We start from the raw sequence: 18299 nt of genomic DNA on the forward strand, positions 1-18299 counted from the left end.
TCAGCACAATAACATGCAAATTATATGCATGTTATGTATGTGGAAAATTGCTGGTAAAGGGGGAAGAAGAGCTGTGCTCAGAAGAAAAATCACGAGTACAGTTCCTCCTCCCGCCTACATGTAAAAAAAAAAAAAAAGTAGCCCCTGCTCTCCCAGCCTGAACTGGCAAGCAGGGATAGTAGAGGCTGCTTTTTTTATGGGTGCAGCTGTTGTGTGTGCACAGCATACACACAAGAGTGGCGCCTATAAAAACAAAAAAGCCCTCCCCGACAGCAAAATTTCCTCCCCCCACTGATAGCCCACTATCAAACAAGCTTGGTGGTCTAGTGCAGAATTTCTCAACTCGGTACTGAGGAGGGGGTCGGAGGGGGGTTGGTCCACTAGACCAGTGTTTCTCAACTCAGTCCTGGAATACCCCCTTGCCAGTCAGGTTTTCAGGATATCCACAATGAATATGTATGAAAGTCATTTGCATATAATGGAGGCACTGAATGCAAATCAAGTTTATGCAAATTCAAGGTGGATATCCTGAAAACCTGACTGGCAAGGGAGTACTCCAGGACTGAATTGAGAAACACTGGTCTAGTGGACCAACCCCCCTCCGACCCCCTCCTTAGTACCTACTGGCAGCAAGCAAAGCTTTGTCAGTTTTCTTCTGAAATAACTGTGAAAGTAAATGATCATTTAAACCAACTGAATCTGATTGAAAAGAGAGTGGATAAAATAGACACTTCAGTGACTACTTTACAATTGGTTGCGAAGTCAAATATTAAGGATAGTGTTTCATTACATTTCCAATTAGAGAAGATGGAAAATTTGATGAGAACCAGGAACCTTAGGTTTCTTAACTTTCTAGTCTCTCATTATGTAGCTCTGTTGGAGCTCCTGAAAATGTATTTTAAAAAGATATCCTTCAATATTCACAGGTGGATTCCTTTATACCTGACAATGTTTATTACATTTCCAGGAGTTCCAAAATTGCTGCAGAGGGAAGATCAAATAGATCAATTGGTGTCTCCTGACAGTTTAAATATATCTCAATTTTTGGAATCCTCTAAGGATTATACAGTATTGCAAAATATGTTACATTGTTGGTTACATTTAAAACAGAGCTAAACTTCAAATTTTTCCTGATGTAGCGAACAGACACAATCTCAGAGGAAACAGTTCCTTCAGCTTAAATCTAGCGTTTTAGCTGTGGAAGCTACTCTTCCTTAGATTTCCCTGTTAAGTGTTTAATCTCCTATGGGAATAATAGGTACATATTTGTGGACCCTTCCCAGTTGGAATCATTTCTGCAAGATAAACCTATATTAGAGAAAGATTTATCAACTAATGTAGTGATTGAAGAAAATGTGATTTAAAAGTTTTTGCCTGTTCCAATCGAAATATTAAGATTTTTCTTTTGAAAAGTTTTCCTTGTCCTCTTAGGAACTTGACAGCCCCAGTAATATGGACTATAAGATTTTTTTTTTTTTTTAACTTTATTCATTTTCAATCTTACATCAAGTGTACATACATCATGACAATAAAATTAAACATATCACTTAACAATCTTTCTATTTTATCTTATAAAACATAAAATTACCACCCTCCCCTCCCATCATTCCCTCTATTATTTTCCCAATATGAATACTAATATATATACCTCCCCCTTCCTAACATTAGACGGTGTATATTTCATTAGAAAATTGTATCTACTCATTACAATAAGAAGTTAATGGCTCCTAAATTTTAATAAAATTATTATAATTCCCTTGTTGTATAGCCATTCAGCATATCACAAGTAATTGGAAAAATTACAATAGACTCAATTATAATTTCTGGTGGAACTCATTATGTCACATCTATAAAATGGAAAGAACAATAGCTATGGACTATAAGATGATTTAAGAATAGATTTTTTCTTTGTGGTTTTTTTAATTCTTGATTTATAATTTTTCTTGCTTGAATTTATATGCCTATAATTTGTTATTAATGTAACAAATGACTATTAATAAATAAAAAAACAACCATCAAGCTCATGTTTTACAGAACCATGCTTAACTTATTAAAAAAATAGTTTTCTGAAGTTTGTTACTTTTATTCATAGTTTAGTTAATATTTTTTTTAAATTCTTTATTCATTTTCAATCTTACATCAAGTGTACAAACAGTGAAACAATAGAATTAAAAAAATCACTTGACAATCTTTCTAATTTATCTTACAATACATAAAATTACCACCCTCCCCTCTCATCATTCCTCTATTATTTTCAATAGAAAATTGTGTTTACTCATTACAATAAGTTAATGGCTCCCAAATTTTATTAAATTTCTTATAGTTCCCTTGTTGTATAGCTATTGTTCTTTCCATTTTATATATGTGACATAATAAGTTTCACTAGAAATTATAATTGAGTCTACTGTAATTTTTCCAATTACTTGTGATGTGCTGAATGGCGACTCCTGTCATTATCAATAAAAGTTTATTGTTATTTGATTATATTTGGCTTTTTTTCCTCATTGACATACCTGATAGTACTGTATCATAAGATAATGTCACATGCTTTTCCAATAAACAATTTACTTGATCCCAAATTGAGTTCCAAAAGGCTAAGATAAAGGAATAATAAAACAAAAGATGATCCAAAGTCCCTTCTTCAAGATTACAGTGCCAGCATCTATTAGACTTTGAACTATTTAACTTTTGTATTCTAATTTGGGTCCAAAACGCTCTATGTAGAAGAAAAAAACAAGTTTGTCTCATAGATGCAAACACTGTACATCTCATCCTCCAAGACCAAATTTGTGGCCATTGAGAAGCTGAAATTTGATGCTTAATCTCAATGCTCCAAATATCTCTAAGACCATTTTTGGGTTTCTTTTTAACAGATTCACTTATAATTTTATACCAATGTGCGGCCTGGTGTCCCAAAAAGTCCGCCTGAAAGCATAGAAATTCCAGACTATATTGCGTATTCAGATTTTTCCATTCAGGGAACCCTACCTGAATGGCCTGCTTCAGTTGCAACCATCTAAAACTTTGTGATTTATTAAGACCATATTTATGCTGCAACTGTGAAAAATCAAGTAGTTTACCATTTAAAATAACACCATTTAAAGTCCTTATACCTGCAATCATCCAATGCTTCCAGATGATCTTAAATCCACCAATTTGAATCTTGGGGTTTAGCCATATGGTTTGATTTGTTAATTTACTAATAGGAATATTTGTTAGATTGCTAATAAATCTTAAGGTTTTCCATGTGTCCATTAAAATTCTATTATCTTTATACAGTCTAGGCATCTTGATACTAAGGACATGACAAAGATGTAAAGGAAACATGAGTCGTCATTCCAAATATAACCAATCCGGGGTGTAATCAATGAGCTCAGGGAGGACCCAATACATATCTTGACGTAAAATATAAGCTTGATGGTACCTATACAAGTGTGGAAAATTTACCCCGCCCTCCTTAATTGGTTTTTGTAAAGATACTAGAGTGATTCTAGGAGTTATACCTAGCCAAACAAATTTTGTAAGAATAGAATTCAATTTTTTATAAAAAGACCCCTGAAAAAAAACTGGTATCATTCCCATTGGATAACAAACCACAGGCAATATCATCATTTTAACAGTTTGAACACTTCCCCACCAATATAAATGCAAAGGATTCCACTGCTCATACATTTCTGTTACCTTTTTTAATATAAATTTTTATTCTCTTTCACCGTATCTTCTATTATGTTTTTAATCCAAATACCTAAATATTTTAGTCCATCTTCCTTCCATACAAATGAGAATGTATCAAACAAACTCCTTGTACAATGTACATTAAGTGGAAGAATTTCAGATTTACTCCAATTTATCTTATATCCTGAGAATTTTCCAAATTTTTCTATCAATTCCAACAAACAGAATGGTAATTCTTGGATTTCTCAAATGAAGTAATATATTATCTGCATATGCAGAGACTTTATATTCCCAATCTTTACGGGGAATACCCTGTATCCCCTTTGCTTGTTGAATAGCTAATAATAAGGGTTCTAAAACAATATCAAAGAGCAAAGGAGATAATGGACAACCCTGTCTAACTCCCCTATGCAAATTGAAACGTTCTGATAAATTATTATTAATATATAATCTTGCCATAGGGGAGCTATACAAAGTTTGAATCATTTGTATAAATCCCGAACCTATACCAAACCATTCCAATGCCTGATACATGAATGTCCAATTCCACTATATCAAAGGCTTTCTCTGCATCCAAAGATAGCATAAAAGCTGGATCATTCATGTCTTTTGTTAAATTTAATGTGTGAAAAGCCAATTTGGTATTATTAGATGAATGTCTGTTCGCAACAAATCCAGTTTGATGCATATCAATGATAAAAGGGAGAGCCTTAGCCAACCGCATCGCCAATGCTTTGGCTAATAATTTTCCATCCACATTAATTAAAGAAATAGGCCTGTAGTTTTGAAACAAAAGTAGGATCTTTATTTGGCTTTGGCAAAACAATAGTCAAGGATTCTGCCATAGTACCTGCAATGCAACCTTTACTTAATTGAGACTGATATAAATTTAATAATTGGGGTAATAAAGAAGTTTGAAATGATTTATAAAACTCCACTGTAATACCATCCCCACCTGGAGCGGATCCAACTCTAAGAGACTTCAATGCTGTTTCTAATTCTTTTAATGATATAGGCTCTTCTAAACTTTTTTTTATGTGATCAGGAACTTTCGGACCATCAATAAGTTTTAAAAATTCTAAACCATCTTGAGTTTTATCATTATAAGACTCGGAAGAATACAGTCTTTATAAAAATGTAAAAATTGATTTAAAATAATTCCTGAGTGTGTATATTTCCTTTTTCATCCTTTATTGCTATAATTTTTGTTCTTCTTTTCTTTGCTTTAAGATAATTTGCCAGTAATCTTCCCGCCCTATTAGAATTTCCATAATACCAGGTTTGCTAAGAAAATAAATTTTGAAGATAATTCATTATATTTACCCTTTGCTTTTAAAAGAGCCTGTAAAGTGTCTTGTTCCCATTTATCTTTTAGTTAATATTTTTAATTTTGTGCACTAAGTGTGCTGGAAAAACTTTCATGTGCTTTACAGTGTGCTGCAAAAAAAACAAACCAACCCAAGGTTGAGAACCACTGTATTAGGGGGTCATAGGGAAGGATCTCATTTCCCATGAAAGTAATCTTAATACACAAAAAGTCAAGCATAAATAAAACTTTCATGTTCTCCATTTCATTTCTTAAGAAAAACAATGGGTTGACCCTTTGGCTTAGCAGTATCAGTGTAACATTAGAAACTGAAAGCCAGAGGCTTAGCTACACCAAAAACACCTCAAGCTCGAACTCTTGGAAAATGTAGGTAGTAATAGATGGAAAGCAATGGAAGAATAGAGGAGAGAGTGTGGCACAGTGGTTACAGCTACAGCCTCAGCACCGAGGATGGGGGTTCAAACCCACACTGCTTCTTGTGACCCTGGGCAAGTCACTTAATCCCATCAAACAAATGCAGGAGAGTGGGTTTTCTTCGATACAAAAAATATATACCATATTTTTTGCTCCATAAGAGACTTTTTCCACCCCAAAAACGGGGATGGAAATAAGGGTGCGTCTCATGAAGTGAATACCCACCCCCACCCCTACCTTTTTTTCATTGTCACCCTCCCTCGCTAGACGCGGCTGCCTGCCTAGTCCCGGCAAGCAGTGACAGCTGATGTGGCTCGAATCCTCTTCTTTCCCTTGCAGGCAGGCAGGCAGCCCCTCCCCCCACCCGGTTACCTTGTTTTTTTCATTCTGTCACCTTCCCTTGCTAGACGCGGCTGCCTGCCTGATCCCGGCAAGCAGTGATAGCTGACATGGCTCGACTCCTCTTCTTTTCCCTTGCAGCGGAGCGGCGCACAGGGCTGCCTGCCTGGTCTCGCACCACTTCCTGCGAGACTATTTGCGGGAAGTGGCGTGGGACCAGACAGGCAGCAACTGTGCGCTGCTCCGCTGCAAGAGAAAAGAAGAGGACTCCAGCCACGAGCTGCGTCAGCTATCACTGCTTTCCGGGATCAGGCAGGCAGCCGCATCTAGCAAGGGAGGGTGACAGAATGAGTAAAAAAAAAAAAAAAGGTAATGGTGGGGGGGGGGGGGGCTGCCTTCCCTGCTGAATTAAACATAAGGAGCAGGGAGAAGCTGGGCCTGCCTACCTGCCTGCGGAGAGGCCTGGAGGGGGAGGCCTGCCTGTCTGCCGTGTCCCGGCCTACCACTAGACCACCAGAGGGGGGACAGGGTAGAGCCTGGCAGGAAGGGGGGACAGGGTGCAGAGCTTGGCAAGGAGTGTGGGGTTAGGTGCAGAGCCTGGCAGGGAGAATTTGGTTCAGAATGTTTTTTTTTCTTGTTTTCTTCCTCTAAATCTGGGGTGTGTCTTATGGAGCAAAAACACGGTACCAACTCAACTCTTAAAAAGCTTACATTAATCACTTTGATTTAAAAATTTAACAAGCATTCAATAACGCTGTTTAAGGTTTTTTTTTATAAGCCGATGATGTGCTTACCCTATCTAGTCTTTCAGCAAGATTTCATCTGTCTGAAGACGGGGTTTTTTCCTTCTTATATTAACTTTGCAGCTGCGGTAATACATTAAATGACCTTTATTAGAGTTTTTAAGAATTGAGCAAGTCACTTAGGGCTCCTTTTACTAAGGTGCGCTACGTTTTTAGCGCATGCAGCAGATTAGCACATACTAACCCCATTCTACACGGCTAGAACTAATGCCAGCTCACTGCATTAGCATCTAGTGCGCGTGGAATTATAGCGCGCACTAAAGCTCTAACGCACCTTAGTAAAAGGAGCCCTTAATCCCCCCAATGCTCCAGGTAAATTAGATAGATTGTAAGCCCATAGGAACAGACAGGGAGAAAGGGAAAAATGCTTGAGTATCTGAATAAATTAATGTAAACCGTTCTGAGCTCCCCTGGGAGAATGGTATAAAAAATTAAATAAATAAATATGGGTAGTGCTAAGAGTTAAGTCTTAGAGATGGGGCTTCATTTCAACTCATTTCTAGAGATATTCTCTGTAGTAGGATAAATTACACTCAAGCAGACCCTGCAATGCACAGAGGCCTAAGGAAGAAAGCGACTGAGTAGCTGACAAATCTTCCAGTCAAGACTCCACCCTCTTTTAAATGGTTGCTATTAATTCTGTACCAATCAAACTATATGGTATGAGGAAGGGAAAAAGAGGAAGAATGAGGTTTATAACAAACAAAAAAAATGCAGGCATGATGTTCATAGAATCACAGGTGTAAGCTTGCTCACCTCACCACAGTATTCGGAAATGAATTCATTCTTTTGCACAGGGTCTTTGATAAAAATTCCCCAGCCTGCCACATCAGAAGGTGCCAATAGCAAGTGCTATAAAAGAGGAAAATATAAACAGTAATAATAAAATTATATCTGTATCTCTCTACTTACATACACATATGAGAATTGTAGATATGCTTATACATAAGTATGCACCTCATAAGACTGACAGTAGTACCTGAGATTTTAGCATTTGTCATTTCTTTTTTCCTCATTTTAGGCCCCTTTTATAAGGCACTTTAGAAGAAGTTTTAAGATAAGTGCACTTTTTAGCTAATATTTATTAAGCACAATCCCATGAGAACTTGTGGCAGCCTATCAATGAGTGGTACAGGGCCGGCCAGGAGCACGAAAAGCTCGCTCCTGCATGCTGGCCTGGGTGCACCGCTGGCTACTACCTTTAAAAAGAGGATTTCAGCACATTCATGCTGAACAACCAGGGAACTAGGTACGCGAGGGAGGGAAGGAGGAAGGGTGGTAATTATTAGTGTCGGCCGTGGCAGGAGATGGGAGCGATCCCTTCTGTCCCGGCCTACCACTACTAGGTGGTTTAAGTTAAGGGGCTGTTGGTGGAAGGGAATTTGTTTGGATTGGGAGGTGTGGGGTAGGGATTGGGTGCTGTCGGGGGTTAGCATTTGTGATTGGGGTGATTGGGGGAGGAGAATTGCCACAGCACCTATCCTGACAGTGCCTTGCACTACCAGGCTGCTGGTAGCACAGCTGCAGTTGTTGCCTCTTTTTTAGGTGATGGTACGTTCAACTGCACCATCACCAATCCTGATAGCTAGTGCATGGTATTGAACCATGTGCTAGCTATCACTGCTAGCTAGGTTAAAGGGCAGAGGGGAGTACGGGACAATCAAGCCATTGTGATATCACTGATGAGGTTGGAAATTTTTAGGGGGGAAGAGGGTACAGGGAAGGAAGGTGGGACAGTGTTCAGAGCCTGGCAGGGAAGGGGGAACAGTATTCAGAGCCTGGCAGGGAGGGTGGGTTGAATGCAGAACCTTGCAAGGGAGGACGTGATTGAGGGGACACTGGGTGCAGATCCTGGTAGGGCATGGCACTTGAATATTAAGCCCCCAACTTATATTCGAGTCAACCATTTTTCCTTCTTTTGGGGGGGGGGGAAACAGGGGTCTTGACTTATATTCTGATTGATTTATATTTGAGTATATACATTATATATAAGTAAACATAATGAAAACCTTTAAAAGATAGTTAACAAAAGACCAGAGCGAGGGAAGAAGAAAATAATATATATTTGTGTAATTTGCTGGATAATCAGGATTTTAGTGCATAAATATCTGTAGAGGTAAAGAATTAGAGCAGCCCTGCAAACCAAATCTGGTAAATGCCTTCATGTGCTTACAGAAGATGGCTCCCAAACACCTGGTCCAGAGCATCTTGCTACGTGAGCCATTTCAATTGCTTCGGTCCACTGATCATGGGGATTTGTCTGTTCCCTCTGTATGGGACTTAAGACTTTCATCATCTAGGAATCGTGTTTTCCATTGTATCGGTCCAAAGGAATGGAACAAACTCCCAGAATATATTCGTTAGCAGCAAAATTTACTGAACTATTAAGAAAGTACTTAAAAGACATTTCCGTAGGATGAAATATAAAGCCTCTTTTACAAAGCCGCGCTAGCGGCTGCTGAGTGGCAACAGCCTCGAAGCCCTTTAAATCTCTATGGGCTTCAGGGCCGCTAGCACGGCTTTGTAAAAGAGGCTGATAGGGTTTGAGATTGGCTGAGGGAGGATGAGTGGTGACTGTTGAGTGCAGTGTGCTGGTCAACAAATGTATTTTATGGTCTGGTCTGTTTTAGAAGGTAACTTATATGTGACATGCAATTTTATATTTTGATGTACTTTACGATCTGGCCAGCTTTTTAGGCTACAATGATGTTTGTTGTTGAAGCGACTTGCATGGTTTATGTATTTCTATATCTTGTATGTATTTGCTTTATGATGATGTTTCTGTTGATGTGTATTGAATGTAAACTGTACTGTTGTATTTTGTATGCAAATGTGTAACTCGCCCCGGATAAGGGCGGGGATAAATAAACAAACAAAACACAAAACAAATCTTTTGAGTCTCCTGGCAAAGAAGGAGAGACCCTTGTGCCCCCTTGTTTGTTTAAATAGTACATTTCTACCTGATTGTCCATGCAAAGCAAGAGGACTTGATTGACTATTAGATGCTGGAAAGTTTTGAGAGCATAATAAATCACCCTGAGTTCCAGAAGATTGATATGAAAGTTCTGTTCTCTGGTGGATCAATGACCTTGAGTCTGAAGGCCATCCAGATGTGCCCCCCAGGCGTAAGTTGACATATCTGTGGTCAAGACTTTGTGATAAGGGGGTATGTGAAAAAGTAGACCCCTGGAGAGATTGAATGAAAATCATCCACCACTGCAGTGACTGTCGAAGAGACGATGTCACAAAAATATGTTGTGAAACAGAATTTGTCGCTTGGGACCATTGAGAAGCTAGGACCTATTGAGGTGGTCTGAGATGGAGCCTCGCCAGAGGAGTCACATGGACCGTAGTTGCTATATGGCTCAGAATAACCACCATTTGCCTGGTTGATATAGATTGGAGCTGGTCCACCTGATGGCAAAGCTGAATCAGAGCATCCTGATGATTTTGAGAAAGGAAGGCTCTCATTTGAGTAGTGTCGAGAAGTTCGCCTATAAATTGAAGCTTTTGAAACGGAAGAAGCTGTGACTTGGGGAAGTTGATCTCGAATCCCAAGTTCTGGAGAAAAAAAGATGGTGCGGGTTTGTTGCTAGAACAACCTCTTGACAAGAAAGGGCTTTGATGAGCCTGTTGTCTAGATAGGGAATGACCTGAAGACCCTGGGATCAAGGCCACTGCTACTTCAACCAGACACTTCGTGAAGACTCCGGGAGAAGATGCCGGGCCAAATGGTAGGACCTTGTACTGATAGTGGTAACAAGCCACTTGAAATCTGAGATACATTCGGGAAGCCTGGTGAATTGGGATATGAGTGTAGGCTTCCTTGAGATCCAGAGAGCATAACCAATCATTGTGAGCCAAGAGGGGATATAGAATGGCTAGAGAGAGCATTCAAAATCTTTCTCTGACCAGAAACTTGTTGAGGGCTCTGAGATCTGATCGCAGACTTCCCATCTTCTTCGGCACTAGAAAATAGTGGGAGTAAAACACTTGGTTTTGTTGATCTACAGGAACTTCTTCAATGGCATTGAGGAGAAGGGATTGAACCTCCCAAAGAAGAAGAGAGGACTGGCAAGGGTTGAAAGCAGACTCTCTTGGAGGATGATCTGGAGGAAGGGCAGAGCTTGATGGATGTAAAGCTGAAGGCACCCTCCGATTGGTTGAGGAAGAGTTTGACTTAAGGGGATTCAGGCTATGCTCTCCAGTAACATGTCAAAAAGACTGTGTTGATTTGGCAGGAGCAGCAGGTTGGGTCTTTGAAGGACGTTTTGTTTCTGCTTCTTTTGCTGAGGTCAAACTGGAGCTGAGGCCTTGGCTGAAAAGCACCTCTGATACAATGAAGCAGGCTTGAAAGGTCTCGATGGTGCTGGTTTTTCCTTGGATTTAACCAAGGTGTCCTATCGAGTTTCATGAGCCGAAAGCTTTTGAGTTGCAGAATCCGCCGTATCACCAAAAAGCTTGTCCCCCAAGCAAGGCACTTTGGCTAGTCTGTCCTGATGGTTCACATCCATGTAAGAAACTCTAAGCCATGCTAGTCTCCTCATGGCTACAGACATGTAAGAGGCTCTGGAGATGAGTTCAAAGATGTCATAGGCCGAGCACACCATATACTTCCTCACTTGAAGCACAGTACCGACAAGTTGTTGAAAACCCTTCAACTTATGGGCAGGAATGTATTTGTGATATGCAGGAAACTGCTTCATAAGGTGCTTCAAGTAGTTATAGTTGACAGCTCTGTTAGCCAACCTGGAATTTTGGTAAAGTCTCCGACCAAGCTTATCCATAGTGCATCCCTCTCTACCAGGAGGGACTGACGCATACACATTTGCTGAAGCAGACTTCTTTAAGGTAGACTCTACAAGCAGGGATTGATGAGGGAGTTGAGGTTTATCAAATTCTGGGACAGAAATTATCTTGTAAAGAGACTCCAGTTTCCTAGGAGTCACAGGTACCGAGAGTTTCTCTTAAGATCCCATGCAAAGGGAGCTTCAGCATTTCCTTTGGAGGGTGATCATAGTCCAGAGTTTCAAGATACTCCTTACTATACTTAGAGACAGCTTCCAATTGCACCAAAAGATTCTTTCCTATTTGCCATATAAATTTAGTGAAGGAGAGTTTTTCGGTGGGAGAAGTAGCTCTAGCTGGAGAAAGTCTGGGAGAGTTCAATACTGGAGAGTCATCAGCATTGGTAGAAGATGGAGACGGATCTGGGTTGGAGTCTTCTTGCAAATCAGAGAAGCAGAGTGGAGAGCATTGCTTTGACCGGTGCTGTTCTGGTGGTAGGGTCTCAGAATGTTTTCTCTTTCGAGACACCTTACCCAATTTGACAGGGCTCCTGTCACAATGCCTGGAAGAGGACGAATGGCGTAGAAGAGATGGAGATCAATGCTTGGAACACCGATGCTTCAGTACTGGAGTGACAGAGCTGGAACGATGGGTTGATTCCCTGTGACGCACTGATGAAGCATCAATGGTGTCTCCCCTCCCCTCTCTGGAATAGTCTCCCCTCCCCTCTCCGCAACCTGAGCCCCCTTCTACCATTCCGTAAGCTTCTGAAGACTTGGCTCTTCTCCAAAACGTAACCCGTCCCCTCCCTATTATTATCACACCTAACCTCTCTCTTACTTACTTCTACAATCCCACTGGAGTTCCGCTACTTCCTATCTATGTAAACCGTGTCGAGCTCCACCTGTGGAGATGATGCGGTATATAAACCCAAGATTTAGTTTAGTTTTAGTTAGTTGGGGGTCCTGGCAATGTTATGCTCAGGCTGGACCGTTACAGGAGAAGCCAGTGTCGGGAGCAGTAAGTGAAACTGGTCCCTGAGCTCCTCTCAAAGCAAAGCATCAAGCTTTTGCCTCAAGTAAAGCATTGGTATTTGAGGTCTTGTCGCTGGTAACACAGGTGCTGCGACACGTTCTGATGAGGATGATAACGATGTTGAAGCACTCCTCAATAAAGGAACTAGTATCTGTAGGGACTTGCGCTTGGCATGAATTGGCTCGATGCCTTTGTGACCTGCATATCTGATGGGGAAGGGGATGGCTTCTTAGCCAGCTTACCTGAGGGCGTGATGTGTTGCGACACCAGTGTTGATGCTGGTGTCTCTAGCGGTGTCGAAGTCTTCCATACCGGTAACTTCGATGTGGACGGTGTCGATGGTGCATCTCCTTCCATGCCGACACCGAAGAGTTTCTCCTGTTGGAGAATATGATTTTTGATGGTTTGTTTTAGTAAGGAAGAGCAGCGCTTACATGTTTGAACATAGTGTTCGGGACCCAAACACTGCAGGCACCAGCTATGAGGGTCCGTAAGCAAAATACTGCGAGAACACCAGCGTGACATGGATGGGAAGACCTCCTCAGCCAAATTGAACTCGATGGCTGAGGCCGACAAGGCCCTGCTGGACCAAAAACCCGCAGATGGCAAAAAAATATATAACTTTTTTTTTTTTCTAAACTAAGAAGAAAATAAAGAAAAAGAAATAACAGACACATGAGCAGGAAGGCAAGAAAATAATTCAACTAACGTTGAAAACGCGACTTCTTAGCTTCACGGAAAACTAAGAACTGAGCGGGCGGGAAGGCACACGCACATGCGCAGTGCGGGATATCGCAAACTTTCTGAAGTCTTAAAATGGCGATGCGGGGGTCCGTCTGAAGTCTTAAAGTGTCCATACTGGGGCTCCGTTGGTGATGTCACCCACATGTGAGGATATGCTGCCTGCTTGTCCAAGGATAAATAATTTATTTAGATTTCAGCAAAGCCTTTGACATGGTTCCTCATAGTAGGCTTTTGAACTAACTTGACCTGCTGAAGTTAGGACCTGAAGTGGTGAACTGGATTAGAAAGTGGTTGACGGACATACGTCAGAGGGTGGTGGTGGTTAGTGGAATTTGCTCGGAGGAAGAAAAGGTGAGTAGTAGAGTGCCTCAAGAATCAGTGCTGGAGCCAATTCTGTTCAATATGTTTGTGAGCAATATTGCTAATGGGTTTGAAGGAAAGGTTTGCCTTTTTGCAGATGATACTAAGATTGGTAACAGAGTGGACACTCCGGAGGGAGTGGAAAACATGAAAAAGGATCTGCAAAAGTTGAAAGAATGGTCTGTCTGGCAACTAAAATTCAATGCAAAGAAATGCAGAGTGATGCATTTGGGGAATAGAAATCTGAGGGAGATGTTATATGCTGGGAGGTGAGAGGCTGATTTGCATGGACGGAGAGAGGGACCTTGTGGTGATAATGACTAAGGATCTGAAGTCAATGAAGCAGTGTGACAAGGCGGATGCTGTAGCCAGGAGAAGGATGGAGGGGGTAAGCAGCAGAAGAAAGGAGGTGACGATGCTCCTGTACAAGTCATTGGTGAGGCCCCACTTGGAGTACTGTGTTCAGTTTTGGAGGTCGTATCTGGCCAAGAATATATGAAGACTTAAAGTGATCCAGAAGAAAATGATGAAAATGGTAGGGGGTTTGCATCAGAAAAAGTATGAGAAGAGACTAGAAGACCTCAACATGTATACTCTGGAGGAGAGGAGGGACAGATGTGATATTATACAGACATTTAAATATTTGAAAAGTATTAATACAGGACCAAATCTTTTCCAGAGAAAATAAATTGATAAAACTAGAGGACATAAATTGAGGTTGAGGGGTGGTAGACTTAAGAGTAATGTTAGGAAATTCTTTTTCATGGAGAGGATAGTGGATGCCTGGAATGCAAGAAACTGTGATGGATTTTAAAAAAAGTGTGGTATGACCACAGAGGATCTCTAATTAGAATATGAATGAACAAACCTTTATTGCTACAATAACAAACAATGCTACAAACAATGCTACAAACAAGGATGGAAATGGGTAGAAATACAATTTATATAAAGAAAAAGAGAGGGGAAGAGGGAACAAAAACAAAAGGAAGGGGAACAAAATATAAATAATCTAGAATAATGAAAAATAAGCTAAAATGATTATAAAATGGCAAGGAACAGATTTCCATTGCCGTCCTTAAAGGGAATATTTTCCCTCATCAGAGGTGCTGAAATAAAGTAGTAGTAACCATGAAATTGCACATAGTACATTGTATAAGGTTGATGACATAGTACAAGGTTGATGACCACCTATTCTCATTATAGGGGTATTTAAAAATTCTCTTTAGATGTTTGACATAAAATATTTCCTAGACTTGTGTTCTGAGAAAAGGCTAACACAAATCTTTTAGATTCAAAACAAGGCAATGTTTTCAAAAAAGCAAAATGTTTCTTAAAGATTTTTGAAATATACATAGAAGATTTTGTTTGTTTCAAAACACAGGGAATAATGTCCAGATTCCCTATGTTCTCTGTACTGTAATAAGTCTACCCATGAATTATAATGCTCTCTCTTCTTAGCTCTTTTAATCACACTTTAAATGGCATTCCATAAAACGTGACTCTTACACTAATGCTTCTTTCAAATATACCTCATTGGTACTACATATGCAACACCTCAAAAATTGGGTAAAAGATATACTTGTTTTCAAATGCACTGGGTGCTTACTATCAAACTGTAAAAAAAGATTAGTTTCTTACTTTGCTAATATATTTTCTAGTAGATAGGTTTGTCATTCTGGACAATGAGGTAATCTCCCCATGGCTGCGAGCCTTTGCAGAAGGAATCCACTCCAAATTTTTTTGTATCCCTCTTACTTCGCTGAGAGCTCTACTGCCACCTACAATTCGTCCACAAGCAAGCAAAGCTCTACTGAAATTAGGTGAAGTAGGGATATAGGAGAACTTCCTTAACTATAATAATCTGTCCTGCTCAAACAGAGTAACATAAGAACTATGAGCATTCAAATAGAGCAACAAATATGCCAGCAGAAGCATTAAAGGAGTTCAAATAATAACCCAAAGTATACTATTAATAGACTACTCTTCATGGCCCAAAGGGCTGTCTGGCCTCCAAGGGACAGACTTGGAGAAAAACATTCTTAATGACACAGTAGGCAGGCGCAGGAAATAAATGACAGGGCAGGGGTCCAGAATGGCACACCTATCTACTAGAAAAGATATTAGCAAGGTAAGAACCTAATCTCTTTTTCCAGTACAATAGGTGCATCATTCTGGACAAGCAGGATATACAAAAGCAGTCCCAGGAATCTAGGGCAGGATGACTGCGCCAGCACATAGCACTGAGGACCCAAAGGCAGAATCCTTCTTAGCCACCACATCCACTCTGTAATACTTAGCAAATGTACGCAAAGTAGACCAAGTTGCCACCCTACAAATCTCCTCAGGGGAGACTGCCCTAGCTTTAGCCCATGATGAAGCCACACCTCTGGTCGAATGTGCCTTCATGGTGACAGGGGACTGTTTCCCACAAACAATGTATGCAGAGGAAATGGCCCTCCAGATCCACTGGACCTTGTGGCCTTGGAAACTGGTGCACTTCGTCTGGCTGGAATACTCAGCGAGCCTAAACTTGTTGGTGACCTCCAGATATCTAAGAAGGACTGTTCTTACATTCAACTTCTTTAAAATGCAGTGCTGTTTCTTGGAACCTGTGGACTGGAACACTGGTAATCGAACTTCCTGATTGAGATGAAATGCCAAAACCACCTTTAGCAGGAAGGAAGAAATGGTGCAATTTTAAGGAAAGGCTCCCTACAAGAAAGAGCCTGGAGTTCTAAAACCTGTCTAGCCGAGATCACAGCCACAAGAAAACCAGTTTTGAGCATCAAATCCATCAGCAACTCTTCCTTCAGTGGCTCGAATGGGGCTTGGCTGAGACCCTTTTAATTTCATTATATAGATCAAGGCTTAGATTTGAGTAAAAATAAAGAATGTAGTTTCTTAATGTTTATTCATGTCTGCATATTTTGATATTCACGAGCTATTTATGATATATATGATTATATTTATTTTTTCTTTATGTTTATACTTTGGAGGGTGCTGGTATGACTATCTTTTCAATACATGCTTTATTTTAGACTCCTAAGGCAGGCCCATTTTGGCCGAAACACGATCGTGTCGAGTCTATTGGTCTGTGTAAACGATTCTTGGCTCCCCCTTCATCGATGCAAGCTTCCATCAGAAACAGGAACTACATCCAAAGGGAAAAGGCAGGACTAAGAGGTCATAAAACATTACAACAGAAGAGGGCGGGACCTCCAGAGAGAGGAAGCCAAAGGCAATCAGAGCCAGGATCTTATTTGATGCAGAGCTGTAAATATCAAAGTGACATTCACCAATCAGGAAGCAGCTGGACATTCCAATAGAAAACAGCAGCAAGGAATCCCGTAAGTCAAACCAGAGGCAGTTAAGTAATTTTGTTTTCAATGGATTCTAAATCCAACTGTCAGTAATAAAATAACACTAACCACTCTTACCTCTCTCTTTGTGAAGCAAATTACCCTCTAAATTATATCATTCATAATAACACCAATCAAGGAGAACTCCTCCACACAACTCTCTCCTCAGATCATCTGTTCATTCTGTTTAGTAATAAAGTCCTGCAATTCTTTTGGGTTTTCATAGTTCATTGTCTTGTTGTTAATCGTCATTCTCATAATTGCTAGATAAAACAGTCCAAATTTCGCTCCCATCTGTCTGAGCTGGGGACGCAAAAGCAGAAATTCTTTCTTCACAGAGGCAGTACGCTTTGCAAAATCAGGAAGAATTTAAATTTTACTTTCCTGCCAGTTAAGGGATTTTATTTGCTTCGCTGTATTCAAGACCTGAAGCGTTTGCTGATACCTTAAAAGTTTTATAATCACTGGTCTTGGAACCCTCTGTTTGTTTGATCTGTGTGCTGGAACACGATGTGCCCTTTCAATCTCCAGTGGAAAGGAGAATTTAATTAATAATACTTTAGGTAAGAAATCTTCTATGAATTGAGTTATTTTAGTACCTTCCACTCACTCTGGGAGACCTAACAGTCGGATGTTGTTTCTCCTGCTGTAATTATTTGCATCTTCTAGTTCCTTTTCAAGGCGAGAAATTATTTTCCTGTCAGCTGTTACTTTAACTAATTCATCTTCCACACCTGAAACTCTTTGTTCAAACTGGTCATTCTAGTGGAGCATATAGATAATTTAACTACACCATGACAGGATCATTGTTTTCTCCCTGTTCCACTGGTAATGGCACCTTAGATGGAGTTGGAGGATCCTGTTTGGGTCTCTTTGCTCCTCCACCCATGGCCGCAAAGGCAGTCTCTAATTTTGTCTGTTTTCTTGATGCCATAGTGTTATTCTTCCAATTGATAAGAAAAAAACCACATCAGAAAGGGAAAATTCTTAAGTATAGAAGCTTTCAATAGTGCAGGGAGGGAGAGCAACAGATCACACGTCCATTCCTATCAGCAGCCAAGCTCCGCCCCTCAATGCCCTGAATTTTAAACTGGCTACCTTTCTGAAGCCAGAGTTAATCCTTTCCCCTGCCCCCTTCATCAGTTGCTAGACCCAGCATAACAGGACTCAAGCCACAAAACTCTAAACTGCAGGATGAGATTGGGAGTCTCACAAGACTATTTCAGAAGAAACTCAACAGCAAGAGTGGCCCCCAACTATTTACTACCTCATTTCGAACTTTTCTCCCCCACAAGGATAACCAGAAACCACAACCTCTTTGCCTACCCGAAGATTACAGGCTGCAGATACCGAACCTTTCTAGACAGAACATTCAAGTTTCAAGCTGGTAGGCAGCAAACTTGGTTAGGCTACTTCATTGATGGCGCCAGGTTGACATATGTCGCTTTTCGGAAA

The 18299-nt window shown here is 40.4% G+C and overlaps 1 protein-coding gene across 1 annotated transcript in view; it reads right to left on the reverse strand.

Annotated features, from left to right (window-relative positions):
- EZH2 (enhancer of zeste 2 polycomb repressive complex 2 subunit) overlaps nt 1–18299 on the reverse strand; it is a 378737-nt gene that overhangs the window by 22582 nt on the left and 337856 nt on the right. Inside the window, 1 exon segment of the mRNA XM_033930316.1 lies at nt 7315–7410. Coding sequence (XP_033786207.1) covers nt 7315–7410 — 96 coding nt within the window.

Source organism: Geotrypetes seraphini, chromosome 2, assembly GCF_902459505.1.
Source record: "Geotrypetes seraphini chromosome 2, aGeoSer1.1, whole genome shotgun sequence".
In the NCBI taxonomy this organism is placed as follows: Eukaryota; Metazoa; Chordata; class Amphibia; order Gymnophiona; family Dermophiidae; genus Geotrypetes; species Geotrypetes seraphini.